Here is a 14,493-nt window from a genome sequence, read left to right as displayed (position 1 = left end):
AAAGCCTATTACTACTACTACTAAACAGAAAAAACAGGACCTCTCTTTAATGACGAGCTGAAAATCCACAACAAAAACTTGCAATCCCCGAGTTCACTTGAAGTAATGATTTGGGGTTTTCTTTGGTCTATTCATTTTACCCCCACAAAATTATCACCCCTCCATATTATGTGAACAATGATGGGAGGATATACGTTATATGACCACTACGCTGGGGAGTATAATGGGAAAGGCACTTTTTCTTTTGACGTTTTTGATATCGATATGTGGTAACCACTGAATTCAATTTCAACTTTCCTGAAATTTTAGTGATTTCCTGATTTAATGAGTTGCTGTTTGTGAATTGTGTGGTTGAGAAAATATTCCCAATCGGATAAGTACCAAAATTTTTTCAGATTAAATGGAAACTTGAAATGCATGGGATCTCGTTTTTGTATTCTGTTTATCGTGTCATGTTGGGCTCAACTAACTGAGTGCGACTCGTGCTCTTTTTGTATTTGCAATCGTGACCTCAATTACATTGATTGCAGCAGTGGAAGGCTTCAGAAGGCTGGCCGAATCGAAGGGCGCTCAAACCGCGTCAAAGATTTGTTAGTTCTGATTATGCTCTGAAAAAGCTGCTAAATACCGTCTCTTCTATATATCATATCCCGGAAAGTTCTGAAGTTTAATGCTTTTTTAGGTTCCTGGACAACAATAAATTGCAAACAATCTCGGGCGCACTGGTTCAAGATCTCATGTCATTTAAATCCTTGACATTTCTGTAAGTTAATTTGTAGAGGGAACGTTTGATAACAACTCGTTTTCAATTACAATCATTATTTTAGATCCATTTCACAAAATGAACTGACATCATTCCCTGTCTCAGTACTCTCAAAAATACACCTGAAGACTCTGTAAGTTTTTCTAAGCTCGCTTAACTATTTTAGGCTGATGTTGTTCAGTAACTTCATGAAAACTTGTTTCAGAAAATTGTCTGGAAACTCGTTGACATCATTTTCCGGAACCGAAGATAGTTCTATTATCTACCTCAGTTTGTAAGTTAGCTAATTGATGTACGATACAATGGAATAAGTGATAGTGATTGTAAATTGTGTCGTATTTCAGATCCTCGAATAAATTTTCTGAAGTTCCTCCAAAGCTCTGCCAGCAGTTTCCATATTTAAACGAACTTGACCTCAGTGGTAACAGAATATCCAAGATTCGTACGAAAGATTTCGAAGGATGCGAAGTTATCGAGATCTTGTAAGTTTTTTTCGATAAAAAGTAATCACAGTTTTCTGGATTATATCTTCACATACTTTATTACTTTTAGGTACCTCAGCGACAATCAGATATCAGCTATCGAGCTCGGAGCTTTCAGCTCGTTAGTTCGATTGAAGATTTTGAAGCTGGACGGGAATCGTCTGACGTCAATAACCAAGAACCAATCCATGTTCAGTCGTCTAGAACCATTGCAGCAATTAGATATGTCCAGGAATCAAATCAATTTCCTGGAATCGCTATGCTTCAAAGGACTGGGTCACTTGACTGTGTTGAATTTGAGTCAAAACGCTCTGTGGAACATGAGAAGTGCAACATTTTACCACCTGAAGTCATTGAAGTATCTTGATCTCAGCAACAATAAACTAAAGCAGTTCAAAAATGACACCCTATTTGGTCTTGGTAATTTGACTTCCATGTAAGTACACTCCGTTTACCTCATGTATTTGCTAAAAGTTTCAGTTGAATTGTTTATCTAGAGCACGGTTGGAAATCAACATGAATCGTTTTTGCTATATTTTGTGAGAATTTCATGACAGACCACTTCTAAAGTTGTAGTTTTTTTTACTTCTGTGGTATCGAAGGCTAACGCCATTGTTTCATTTGAAAACTCTTCTTGGTGTCTAGAACTAAAGACTAATAACTTTTAAGAAATAAGTTATCAAAGACACAGAAAAAAAATGATATTTATCCTGTTTTTATCTTCATTTTTTGTTTTTAATAACCTTAAGGCGAGCACTGAGGTTATTATCTCAAGATTATAAATTGCTCTCTCTCTCTCTCTCTCTCTCTCTCTCTCTCTCTTCAACTAAGTTTGTAGCAATTATGATTATATCAGTCCTGCTGGTCTTTTTTATGCAATCTTTCGTCCCAGCAACTCTTTGTCTGATCGTTTTTCCATCTCAGCAGTTGATTTTTTGTCCTCGGAAACGGGATAAACAGGTAAAGCCGAGAGGTATTTTTCTGTTTGCGCCTTGCGTTTTACTATTCTCTAAACATGTGATTTACCGAAAATTTACGAGTCGTCTCATCACTTCTTTGCTAGCCATTTGTTTGAGGGGTTGACCTTCGGGGGCTTTTATGCACTTGTCAAGGAGCTTGGCAGCTTTGTCTTCTCGGTCTTGTATGAGGGTTTTCAACTCTGGTTCCGCGCATGTTTGAATTGCAGGTGATCCTCTGGGGGCACCGAATATTACTCTTGCTGCTTGATTGTTGCACGTTTCTAGACGTTCGGTTTGAACGGCTGAAAGGTTCGGTTTGATGGTCTGAATCGTAACTGGCTGTCAATTTCCACCCCGAAATCTTTGTCTTCTTTTCATAGGGGACGGTTTCGCTGAGCATCTCCAGGTTTGGTGTCGATTTTCCCGTAGTCTCTCTGGGATCTAAACTAATGACCATGGCAGCTGTCATTTCAACTGCGATTTCCACATAGTTCTGTCTCGGCCACTCTGTAACTGAATCCAGTGCTTTCTGCATTCCAATCGCTCCAATTCCAATCTTCGGGCCTCGTTCCGGTGGCTTGCAGGGTCAAATTATCTGCTTACTGGTTGACCATGACTTCAGGAACTGAGGTTCCGGTAGTCTCGAAGTTGACAGGCAGTACAAAAGAGGCGAAAGGGGGCTTCCATGGGGCATTCGCTGTGCAAAATGCCTAGGTTTGCTTTTCTTCGTTCCAGCGGACTGCAGCAAGTCGGTCTGACAACCAAGCCCTAAGCCATCGCAAGCATCTTCCTTTTAGTCCCATTAGCGCGAGGTCCAGAGGGAGTCTATCTCTCCATACTCTGTCGAATGCTGCTTGACAGTCGACGGCTACTAACAATGTTCTCTTCTTTTCTTGAAGGGCATCCATGGCTTCATGTCGCGCAAGACTTGTTTCAGCTCCGGAAGACTGAAAGGGGCGTTGACTCTGTCTTCGTTGTTCTTTATTGACTCTCTGATTACTCCGTACGCTCTTTGTGTCCTCCCGGCGAACGAGATTGTGTCCCCGCTGCGCTCGCCTCACACCCTCCATTTAAGCTAAAGCTAGCCTCACTATACCGTGGCTAGCTACTGACGAAGCCAGCCGGTCGTTTGAGAGCAATTTGCCCGACGTTTGTCGGTTATGTTTATTTACTACTGATTTGACACAAGAAACTGAATATTTTAAGGATTGTCTTTGATGCTAACACTGTATTTAATGCTTTTGATGAAAGTTTTTGACTCAATCGACGTTTACATCCTTGGCTTTTTCTGAGTTACTTGATATAAAGTGCTTTGTCGTTAGCAATTTATGAGTCTGAAATCATTTGGCAGCAGTTTTCTCCTAATAGTCTAATAAAATTTTCGCCAAAATTTGTTTGCATTTTGAGGATTTCATTGGCCCCACTTCGACTCCGACTGAAACAGGCTTCAAACAAATTGAGCCCCCGTCAGTGTCGTTCGAAAGGAATTCGTCGGACAGTCAGTTTTGTTTAATTGCTCTCATAGAGACCCCGTGCAGCCAACTCGAAGCCAACCGCTCGCTGGTCGTTTGAGAGCGATTCGCCCGACTTTAGTCGGTTATGCTTTGTTGCTCTTGAAGGAAGTTCAAAGCATTTAATGTAAACATGGGTTTCTTTTTCATGCATAAATTTTGCTTTGTTCTAGAGCATTCTTTCAATTTCACTTCGGAGATTTTTATTGATTGTCCTCTTGATTATTGCGTGACCTAAATTGTTCCTACACGGAACTTGTTTGTTGCTAAAACGAAAGTGATTGTGAGGTATTGATAGCCAACTGGTTGATGCTTCAGTCTATTACGCTCGAGGTCGAGGGTTCGAACCTTTCCTTGGAATGAATTTTTTGCACCCTTTCAAAATTATCTAGGCTACAGCCTACCCTCTGATTTAAATTGCCCAGCCTGTCGTTTGAGAGGAATTTGTGCGACGTTAATCGGTTTATATTTTCAGATTGCGGGGTTAAACCAATTTTATTGAACCAATTCTATTCTGTAGCTGGTTAAATCAGAGGCTGAAAATGAGTTTTTTATAACAGCTGATTGTCAGAACACTTTAAGAATGACAGGTTTGAACTTTTGGCTGACTTTTCATCCTGGACGTCTTGGTTTTAGCATATATAATCCGTCTCATTTGGAGTTTAAACTGCGGAATAGATAATTTACTGCTAAAAGGAAAACAATTAATCAGCTTAAAAGTTCGTATAAAATATAAATGCGAAATTGTAAGCTCAGCAAAGCTATATTGCAGTGATCTTGGTTTATGCAATTCAAAAAAATGTGAATTGTTTTTGGGCGCTGTTTTCTCATTTTGATGTTTTAAAGTAAAAATAGATTGGTGATTTTGTCCACGCTTAAAAAGTGGAGCGAAGAAGCCAGTGTGTTACCTGTGATTTTGTATCTGAATTTTTAGTTGAGTAAGAAAACTGTGTTCGAACAAAAATTTGCTTTCTGGAGAGTGGTTCGTGTTCAGGTGCTGCTTTTTGGCTTCTGTTAACTTTCTAAATGGTTTTGCAAAACCTCAGTTGTAATTTATTCGTCTCTTTTTCTGTTAAGTCTAAAAAAATTCTTTGAATTGTATTTCGGGACATGTCCTGTTGTGTTTCGTGTGGTACGTCTTCTGACGCTTATTTTCTGTTTTCTCCTTGTCATGCGGCAATTTGTTCATCCTATCTTGCCGCTCTCCAACTGCTTTTATGTGCTTGACGTCATTTCTTGCTCTCAGTAGCAGTTAGTTATAGCTGCTTTGCGGTATCAATTTTATTGATCGTAAATAGCGTATCTTTATTCGAAATGACGATAAGTTCCTGTATAACGAAGTGTATCATTAATAAAGCATCCCAGTTAAATTTTTAGCGGTCAAAATATCGCGATGATATTTTGAAACAAATTCTAACATTCAGTTGGTTATGTATAAAAGACATGTCATCTTTCAGTTTTCTTCGCTTTTTCTGCTCAAAGCATTTTTAAACAGCAGTTGCTCAGCGAAAAAGTCTGGAATGAACTGAGTTAGTATCTGAAAAGACAATCAAAATAGAAAAGGGTAAGTCTGTAAAGAGTTTTAGATGCCCCTTGCTGAAACTAAGTTCTAAATGAATTGAGTGAATAGGTCTATGCTTATTGGCTATGTACTAATTGTCCCGTTAAGAACACGAATGAGCCTAATTACCTTATTCAATCAAATTAACACGTACTCTTAAGGATTTGATGATGCAAATACTTTTTAAAATCCAAAACCAAAGTTTTTTTTTCGAGCCATAGACTAGTGGAACAGAAGCAGTAATATGGTAGCACAAGGCGACCAACTTTTCTAGCATTTTTGCAACTTCTCTCCAAACCGTTTCACTCATTTTTTAAATCAATATCTCAAAACCCAATGTTCGGGGGCCATTTTTTCTATAGTTGTTTTCAAAATACCTTTTGAGCAAGAATGAGGCTCAGGGCATTGGATAGATGATATAAGCAAATAAAGCAAAATTTTGGAAAGCCCCCTCCCCCTTTTTATCTTCCTTAATTTTAACATTGCCCTATACTTGTCATCGGGGTATCAAACATAGCTTCGAATTCTTCAAAAAAATGTTGGTTGAAATGTTAAATTATGCGACAGGTTATAGTTCAGATACTCTCGACGCATAAACTAAGAGTTAAAGCTTCGTGTGAATTTTTTTAGCGTTTTTTTAACCAAGCCTTTTTCTTATCTTCACTGCCAGTTTTGGGAATTTTAAGCTCATTGTCCAGCAATTGTTTATCAATAAAAAATTGATATTATAAATTTTGACGAACGATGCTGATAGGTCAAAGTTTTGTTTCCAGTGCTTATTGTGGACTGAAATTTCACAAAATACAAAGTATTTCGACGCGTGCTGGTTATATCCAGCTATGTGCTGCAATCATAATTAGAGGGTCGTGCGGTTTTCATCAGTTTTTGTATCCAATTAATTTACCCCACTATTCGGGTGGTTTGAATCACGCGAGCAAAATTTCATTTCAGAACATTTAGAGTATTGTTTCCAGGGTAATGTTGGGTGTTTTTTAACAGTTAGTTTTACTCATCAATTTTTTTTATTGACCTCAGGTCATTTTTATAACAAAATTAACTTCTCAAATATAATAATGTTCTGGGTACATTCAATAATTGAAGTAATTCATATTTAACATCTATGAAATCACACGAAGTTTATTTGGAAGTTGCTCTAGCTATCTGTATTCACCTTTGAAGTTGCGTGCGTTCAACTTGAATAAATAACTTCACTCAAAACCGAATTTGTGCGGCGTTATCAAAAGCAGAACAAACTAAATGTGCCCGTTTTTTTCTAACGTTTTGTGGCCTAACGGATCAATATTTGCAGTTAATAGCAAAACAAAATTTGTCATTCTTTTTTTACGGCAAGTTCGGTATTTAGTTGATTTGAATAATTTTGAATCAGCTGAAGACGATTCGTACCATTTTGGAGCACTTGAAACCTCAAAATACGAAAGTTGGCCTCGCCTTTGAAAGTGTTTTCTTTCTTGCAGCAAATTAGTTTTACCCTAGTGTGATCTTTTGAGCATAAGGAAATAATTACCGCTAAGTTTATTTAATATTGTTCAAAATCCTGAGTCTAATTGAAAAAATGTACCATTTATTCTCGTGCAGTTGCTGAATTCATTATAACCCATAAAAGCGGAAGAGGCATGTGTCTTCTCGGCATTAAATTCTTGGGTTACTGAAGTCGTTGGGCATTTAATTTTACTTGCTTCTGCATTCTTTTGTAAGACCGAGATTAGAAATGGTCGACGGCTATATCCATTAACCAATTTATAAATTCGATGAAACTGGAAAAGTGTGTTTTGAATTAATGGCTTAACGTCTCGTCCGCGCAATGTAAATACTATCAACATGTTCCGTTTTAGAACAAAATTTCATGTTTAAATCAGAAAGATTGCATCATTTTTTGAGCATAGTTGATTTTAAAAAAAGTGGCGGAAACTTGGTTCTTTGAAACCTCTGTCAATTGAGTTGTCCACGAAATTACGATCATAGAGTTGTCCACGAAATCATGGAAACAGATTTTTGCGTCGTACTTGGCCCCAGCGACGACGCAAACGTGGCCTCCTTGAAACGAAGTCCCTCACGCAGTCAACTGTTTTTTAGAACTTATTTTTATAAGTTGATTACTTCGAATGCAAAATACTTCTGCTCATAAAATAATACTCTAAAAAATCTTTTTCATTCGATTTTTCGGTTCGCTTTTCAACAGGATAAACTGGTTAAGCCCGAGGATAAGAACTGTGGAGCTTTACTTGTATACAATTCACCGAAACTAGTGTTTCTCAGCAGGCTCGCTAAAACTGTGACATTGTATCTAGATCTGGAACTTTTTTTTACCGTTAATCGATTTTTTCTTTGACATTTTGGGTATTCGAGGTGTATGCCTGAAAGGTTTGAATGCTGTTTGACCAAAATTGCTGAAAGACAACCCCCAGAAATATCTGAGAAAAGAGTTTTAGTTAGTTAAATTTACAGTGGAAAAGTGGAGGACGTGACAGAAAATTAATTGCTTTATTTTTAATTATTTTGAGTTATGTGGCACAAAAATTTTGAAAAGAATGATTGCATAAATTGGCCGCAGCTGAAATGCTTATTTTTTCGGTTATATAATAGCATTTGATTGTTTCTGTCAGCTAATCATATTCAGGCAATGGTTTAAGACACTTGAAAATTCGATAGCGTCAAGTGGAGTTTGAAGAACTGTCTTTAAGTGTTCTGATTGGTTTTCGCCTAATTTCGTAAAAATTAGTTGAAAATTTTTGCCTAATATCTGCAAAAATTTAGCTTCGCCCAATCAAGCTTTCGCCTAATATCCTACACCCCATCGTAGCTCCAACAAGCCGTTATATTAATAATTTTACAAGCGTGATGGTTTAAAAATTCACAGTCAAGGTGGCAGCGTCAAACTCGCCATTCTTGATTGAAATATTTGATGAATTGTTTATCAAAGTGGAACATCTTTTGCCAGGCTGGGTTGCATGCATTTCAATAAAAACTGTTTCGTCATAAATAATTCAGTGTGAGTTTCGCAAATTAAAATTGTCTTCACTATTTGCGCAAGGAGCGAAAGTAAACAACAATATATTATTTAGACATGGTTGTCAAAATTTTTGAACAATCTTTGCCATTTGGACTCTAAAAAATCTTGATTCTAAAAATAGTAAAGCTTTGACATCAAATATCAAATTTCCTGTTCAGATTACATGCTCAGGCTGATCTTAAGATGTTCATAGATACCATTCATTATCCCATGGTCATATTCACACATTAATAGGGGTTTAAGTAATAGTTCCAGTAAGTGGTGGCATATGATGGAAAAATGGGTATTTTTTCACCCCCCTTATGGACACCCATTGGTATAATTACGGCAATTGGTGCTATAAGTTTTGTTCCTACTAACCGCCTAAGCTTTGGAAAGGGGGCTATAACGGGAAAGACGCGGAAAAAGCCCAGTCTGGTCTTGTTGTAAAAGAGTGGCAACAGATAATTTTTCATGTAAAATTTGTTTGTATCGAATTTGGCAGTGTTACTTGAAAGTGGATGTTTTAGCGACGTTTCCCACAACGCAATAGAGACGTTTGGTGGCCAATTACCCTTGCAATATGTACAAGCATTGACCCACCTGGATCTGTCCTTCAACGCAATATCAAAAGTCTTAGCCGTCGGAACAGCCCCAGAGCTCAAAAGCCTCAACATCTCTTACAATTCGATATCATTCATAGAGAACAGTGCCTTCGCTAATTTAGTGTCCTTGCAGAGTTTAGATTTAGCTCATAATTCGATTCACTCTTTTGAGAAAAGTTCTCAAATATTCATCGCCTTGACAAATCTACGCAGCCTGAATTTCTCAAGCAACCCGATCAAAAATATTCCAGGTGAGCGTATTTTAATTTGACCTTTCGTAAGATACGGCTACTTTTGTTTGCAAATGTGCATGAGCACGAGTTCGCAGAACCAAGAATCAACAATCAAATGCTAAAACTAGGAGGCTACTACAAATTAAATAGTTTGTGGATAAGGTCAAAAACGCATATGCGGCTCTTGTTCAATGAAAAATTGATTGTGTATTTTTCTATTGGTGTGGCTCTAATTACCGAGTTGTAATCATTTAAATTTGGTTTCGGAAAAAATCTACTTAATTATAGATTTGAAATAAACCCCATTTCGACTATTAAAGAGGTGCGCAGCTAGCTGGCCATGCTACGCGGGCAATGGGCATGCTTTAGCGGGCCCGTTGGATTCGGAATGACACTATCACAACCGAACAAATCACGACCTAAATTCATTTTTAAAATTGGGGTTTATTTCCTATCTAAGTAATTTTTTTCCGTAATGGTTTATTTACTGGACTCATTTAAATTAGGAAAACAAATCAAAATTGCAATAAAGCTTGTGACAAAAATTAAGTTGCTTCCCAATTTAGACTGTTAATTCGATGCCATACACTAACTTATGTTAACGACGTGAGTTCGTTTATGTAAAGACAATAACTCGACCCATGAAAAAACCGGCTCGACCTTAATTTGCTATAAAAAGACTTTAGCTTAAACCATGAAAAGACTTTACTTCGACTTTAAGTAGGTGCTGGACCGTTTAATTATAGTCAATAAAGCCCCCCACGCGCTCTATAGAATTATCAAATCTTTTCATAAGTCAAGGTCTAAACCTGGGTTGTTATTTAGGGTTAATTTTCTCGGAACTGTCGCCCAAACTACAATATTTCTCTCTCCGCAATACTTCATTGTCAACATTGGCCCAACATGCACTGACAGATTCGGTGTTCCCTAATCTGCGTCATTTTGAAGTGTCCAGCAGCAACTTCTACTGTGATTGCAACGCCGACTGGATTCGAGGCTGGCTGCTGAATAAGTTTTTTGACGCCAGTTTCAACATAATGTGAGTCTCAGTGTGACTTATTTTGTTCCCAGTAATTTTCAGATATTTTATCAAAATTAACGAACCCAATAAATTAAATGTATGATTAAAACGGTGGCCGATTTTCAAGAATTTCTTCAGTATCCTTGTTCCGTTGAAATATTTATTAAATGCGCTGGCTCGGGTGGTTAGCAATTTCGCGAAGCGATGCTGGAAATAATTCGAAAAAATACTGTCAATGAGATTAACACAGATTTAGACTGCCTGGAAAGTAAAAAAATGAAATTTAAATAGCATCTATAGTTTAGACGCAGACATTTCACCCAAAAACTACGTATTGACATGGATTGATATATTTTGTTGCAGTGATGTTCCATTAAATGCTCCCAAACAATGACTATTTTTGCCTTTGACCCTTTCGAATTTAGAGTGGATTTGTTGATGTACGCCTTCCTGATTTTTGCGTAATCGGAACTGCTCTAATTCAAAAATTTTAGCCAACTGAAATCAATTGCGTTTAGCGCGAGTTGAATACTAGTATTTATATATAATAAGTTAGTTGATGGCAATTTCATTGCTCAATAATTTATTCGGATAGCTTAAACTCTCTTTGAAAGTCAAGTGCATCAGCTCCGATTCTCCTCCGCCGCCACTGAAAGCTCGACTGTTTTGAAAATTAGCCCGGCCTCAGATGGTTTTTTTGAGTCGTGTGAGGTAGCTTTTGATTCTTTGTGACCCTTACAATTATTTCTATAATATTTGAAAATGGTGGCATTCGTTTCAGTTGCGCTTATCCAGAAGCCTTCAAAGGTCGCAGTCTGCTCAGCATCAACCCCAAATACCTCAAATGTCTGGAAACTTCAGCCAGACCTCACATCGTCACACAACCAACATCACTCTCGGTTCTCAGAGGACAAGACGCCTCTTTCTCGTGTGTCGCCAAGTCGAGCGGAACCACAGCGAGTCCTTCGATCGAATGGACATTCGACTCGAAAGTTATCAAAAAGGAAGACGAAAGCGAAAAGCTAATTGTGGAAAGAACGGTGGACGAAATTCCAACTAAAGGTGGTCAAATCACAATAATAATGAAATCGAAAGTGATGTTGCGGAACATCACAAACGCACAAGAAGGTTCCTACTCGTGTTCAGTTCACAATGAGTTTGGTTCTGCTTATTCTGACACAGCGGTTCTAAATGTGTACGTGAAACCCTATTTCACTCTGTTGCCTCGCAATGTTTCTGCTAATATTAACGTTCCCTCAGTGCAGTTAGAGTGTGCCGCGGGGGGAGATCCGATGCCAGATATTAAGTTCAACAAAAACCACAATGGAAAATTTCCGGCTGCTATTGAAAAGAGGCTAAATTACCACGACGGCAACAAATACTACTTCATAACAGAGCTTAAAAGAGAAGACGACGGTGTGTACACTTGTGTGGCCATTAACCCAGCGGGAAATGTGACCCAGGATTTCTATGTCAACGTTCTTGGTTAGTTCGATTTCAGTGTTTTGGATTTTTTTAATAGTGTAAGCTGAGCGTAGCTATTTTGCAGTGTTCCTGTTTTGCAATTCAAGGTGTTCTTGTTTAATTGCTCTCAAACGAAGTTTGTTGCAATTATGTTAGTCCTGTGATATTTTCATTCGATTTTTCGCTTGACAAATTTTTTGTCTGACCCTTTTGACGTCCTTAAAACGGGATAAACATGTAACGTCTGTAAGGTATTAAGTGCTCTTAGAGCTTTTCGGCTTACCAGACACTAAGAATGAGATTCACCAGAATTGCTTTGGAGACATAAATTTATGGTGTGAAGGGTGGTTCTTAATAAGAGTTTGCGCTCGACCCCCCTCCCTTTCGCTCCCTCCCCTAGTGCCGTGAGAAAACGGTTGCTCAACAAAAATTCGCTTTCTCGTTAGTTATTCGTTTACACCCGGTAGTTTTTACTTATTATTCAATTTTTCTATCTGATTTCTTCTAAATGGTTTTCCAAAACCATTCATAGTCCATTTTAGGTTTACTTTTGTCTAGTCAATCAAAATTCTTTGAAGCTTACTTTGTTAAAATTTAAAAAAACATGGTTTTCCAAAACCATTCTAAATGGTTTTCCAAAACCATTCATATTCAATTTTAGGTTTACTTTTGTTTAGTCAATTTGTCTGTTTTTAATTGCTCTTGAACGCAGATCATAGCAATTATTGTAAACGTGTGTGTCTTTTTGTATGCAAATTTTTCGCTTGACAATTTTGCGCTTTTCTTCTAGAACATTCTTTGACTTCTCAAGTGACTTTTTCACGCTAGTGCTCCGAAGTAAAGCCTGTTGCTAATATAAATTTGGTTGCAGCATAGGAAAATTAAGTGACTCGTAGCTCAGTGGTTAGTGCGGGTGGACATGGATCGGGAGGTCAGTGGTTCGAATCCCGGTGGGGAGAGGTTTTTTTGCACCCGTAAAGAAAAATTGATCTATACTAAAGACCATGAATTAAATTGCCTCGCCTGTCGTTCAAGAGCAATTCTTCCAACATTTGTCGGTTTATGTTTAGCTTACTTAGTTAAAATTAAAAAACATAGTTTTCCAAAACCATTCTAAATGGTTTTTCAAAACACATGGTTTTCCAAAACCATTATAAATAGTTTTCCAATACCATTCATAGTCCATTTTAGGTTTACTTTTGTTTAGTCAATCAAAATTCTTTGAAGCTTACTTAGTTAAAATTTTTAAAAAAACATGGTTTTCCAAAACCATTCTAAATGGTTTTCCAGAACCGTTCATATTCTATTTTAGGTTTACTTTTGTTTAGTCAATTTGTCTGTTGGCAATTTGTCTGTTTTTTTTTAGCTTACTTAGTTAAAATTAAAAAAAACATGGTTTTCCAAAACCATTCTAGATGGTTTTCCAAAACCATTCATAGTCAGTTTTAGGTTTACTTTTGTTTAGTCAATCAAAATTCTTTGAACTGTAGGTCAGGACTTGTCGTGCTTTGTTTATAATAGCCGCACAGCGATAGCTGGGGCTATTATTGGACTTCTCTTGTTTTTACAATTCAAAAAATTTGAATTGTATTGGGGCGCAAATCTTAAGATCTGTGCACACATTTTCATGATTTTCGAACTCCAATTGGAGTACTGATTTTGGTCACGCCGAAACAGGAAGTGGAGTGAAAAAGCGAGTGCTTTTGCAGCGTGAAATTTTTTGGCTCTAATTTTAAAGTAGAGAGAAAAAACGATGTTTGAACAAAAATTCGCTTTCTCGATTGTGGTTTTTTCGTTCACATGCGGCAATTTCACTTTGGTTTTTACTGTTTTTTTTCAAATTTTTGAATCAGTTTTTTTTCTAAATGATTTTTCCAATCCACTCATATTCATTCTAGGCCTAGTTTTTTTTTAAAATTAGAATCAAATTTACATATCTCGCTAGTGGTTTTTTGTTCTCCCTAGCGGCATTTTGACATTGATTTTCTGTTTTTTTATCTGAATTTTTTTAGAAATTTTTTCCCCAATTCCTTCATTGTCCGTTCTAGGTCTAGTTTTCTGTTTAGTCAATGGAAACTCTTGAATTGTTCGTCAGGACTTGTCCTGCTATGTTTTTTTTGTTTCGTTGTCTGACGCTCTTTTTCGTTTTACATTTGTTCATATATTAGAAATCAAGTCGAGTGTAAAATAATTTTTAAATAACAGTCGAGTGTAAAATAATTTTTAAATAAGAGTTTTTGAATTTCAGAGCTTTATCGAGGAGCGATTAAGAATTTAATTATTGTTGAAATTTGGCTGATTTTCGCTACTGTTGCTATTTTGCTGACTTTCGCTATTTTGTTTGATAGCCGCCGTCAGCCTCTGAACGGCTATTATTTAGGCGCTCTCTTTTTAATTCGCTTTAGCTTTTGATCTCTTTTGCCGTTTCACATAATTTACCATTTTCACGCTTGACTTATGACTTACTTTACCAACTGTTGCAACGGAATGGATTTTAAATTCTTTCACGTATTGAATTACGTAATACTGTAAACACGGTCAAAGTCAAAAGAGGAAAATCAAATGAAACGGGATAAACATATAAATCCCGCCCATTAAGTCATAGTACATTTGGTTATCAAATTTCATTAAAGCGATTGGTAACTGTCTTTAGTATTATGCTTCATATCGTTCGGTCTAGAAGCTGAATTCAATGTAATTTTAGAATCTAACCGAGTATGCAGAATTTGCATACCAAATACAAAAGTTTTGATACTAAATTTTGATACTATTTTGACACCAAATACAAAAAATACAGTCAATTTCTATCTTTTAATTTGTTTTTCTGTTTCAATCCCAATGTGCGTCAAGAGGGTCAACAGCGGCTGTTTTCCGTCGTTTTGTC

At 37.0% G+C, this 14,493-nt stretch overlaps 1 protein-coding gene across 2 annotated transcripts in view; it reads left to right on the top strand.

Moving 5' to 3' along the window:
• The first annotated feature begins 366 nt into the window (after window positions 1-366).
• LOC142350862 (uncharacterized) overlaps window positions 367-14,493 on the top strand; it is a 100,984-nt gene continuing 86,857 nt past the window's right edge. The window contains exons 1-9 of one of the 2 annotated variants that reach the window (XM_075402848.1): window positions 367-590; window positions 683-763; window positions 828-896; window positions 969-1,037; window positions 1,108-1,245; window positions 1,316-1,681; window positions 8,817-9,142; window positions 9,950-10,163; window positions 10,927-11,630. In XM_075402848.1, the coding sequence (XP_075258963.1) occupies window positions 418-590; window positions 683-763; window positions 828-896; window positions 969-1,037; window positions 1,108-1,245; window positions 1,316-1,681; window positions 8,817-9,142; window positions 9,950-10,163; window positions 10,927-11,630 (2,140 nt within the window). In that variant the 5' untranslated portion in view covers window positions 367-417. The remainder of the gene's footprint in view (window positions 591-682; window positions 764-827; window positions 897-968; window positions 1,038-1,107; window positions 1,246-1,315; window positions 1,682-8,816; window positions 9,143-9,949; window positions 10,164-10,926; window positions 11,631-14,493) is intronic. The other variant, XM_075402846.1, reaches the window with a different exon arrangement.

This window comes from Convolutriloba macropyga, chromosome 12 (genome assembly GCF_964194025.1).
Source record: "Convolutriloba macropyga chromosome 12, txConMacr16.3, whole genome shotgun sequence".
Lineage (NCBI taxonomy): Eukaryota > Metazoa > Xenacoelomorpha > Acoela > Convolutidae > Convolutriloba > Convolutriloba macropyga.
The sequence above is the reverse complement of the archived record's forward strand: the minus strand, read 5'-3'. Positions and strand labels throughout refer to the sequence as shown.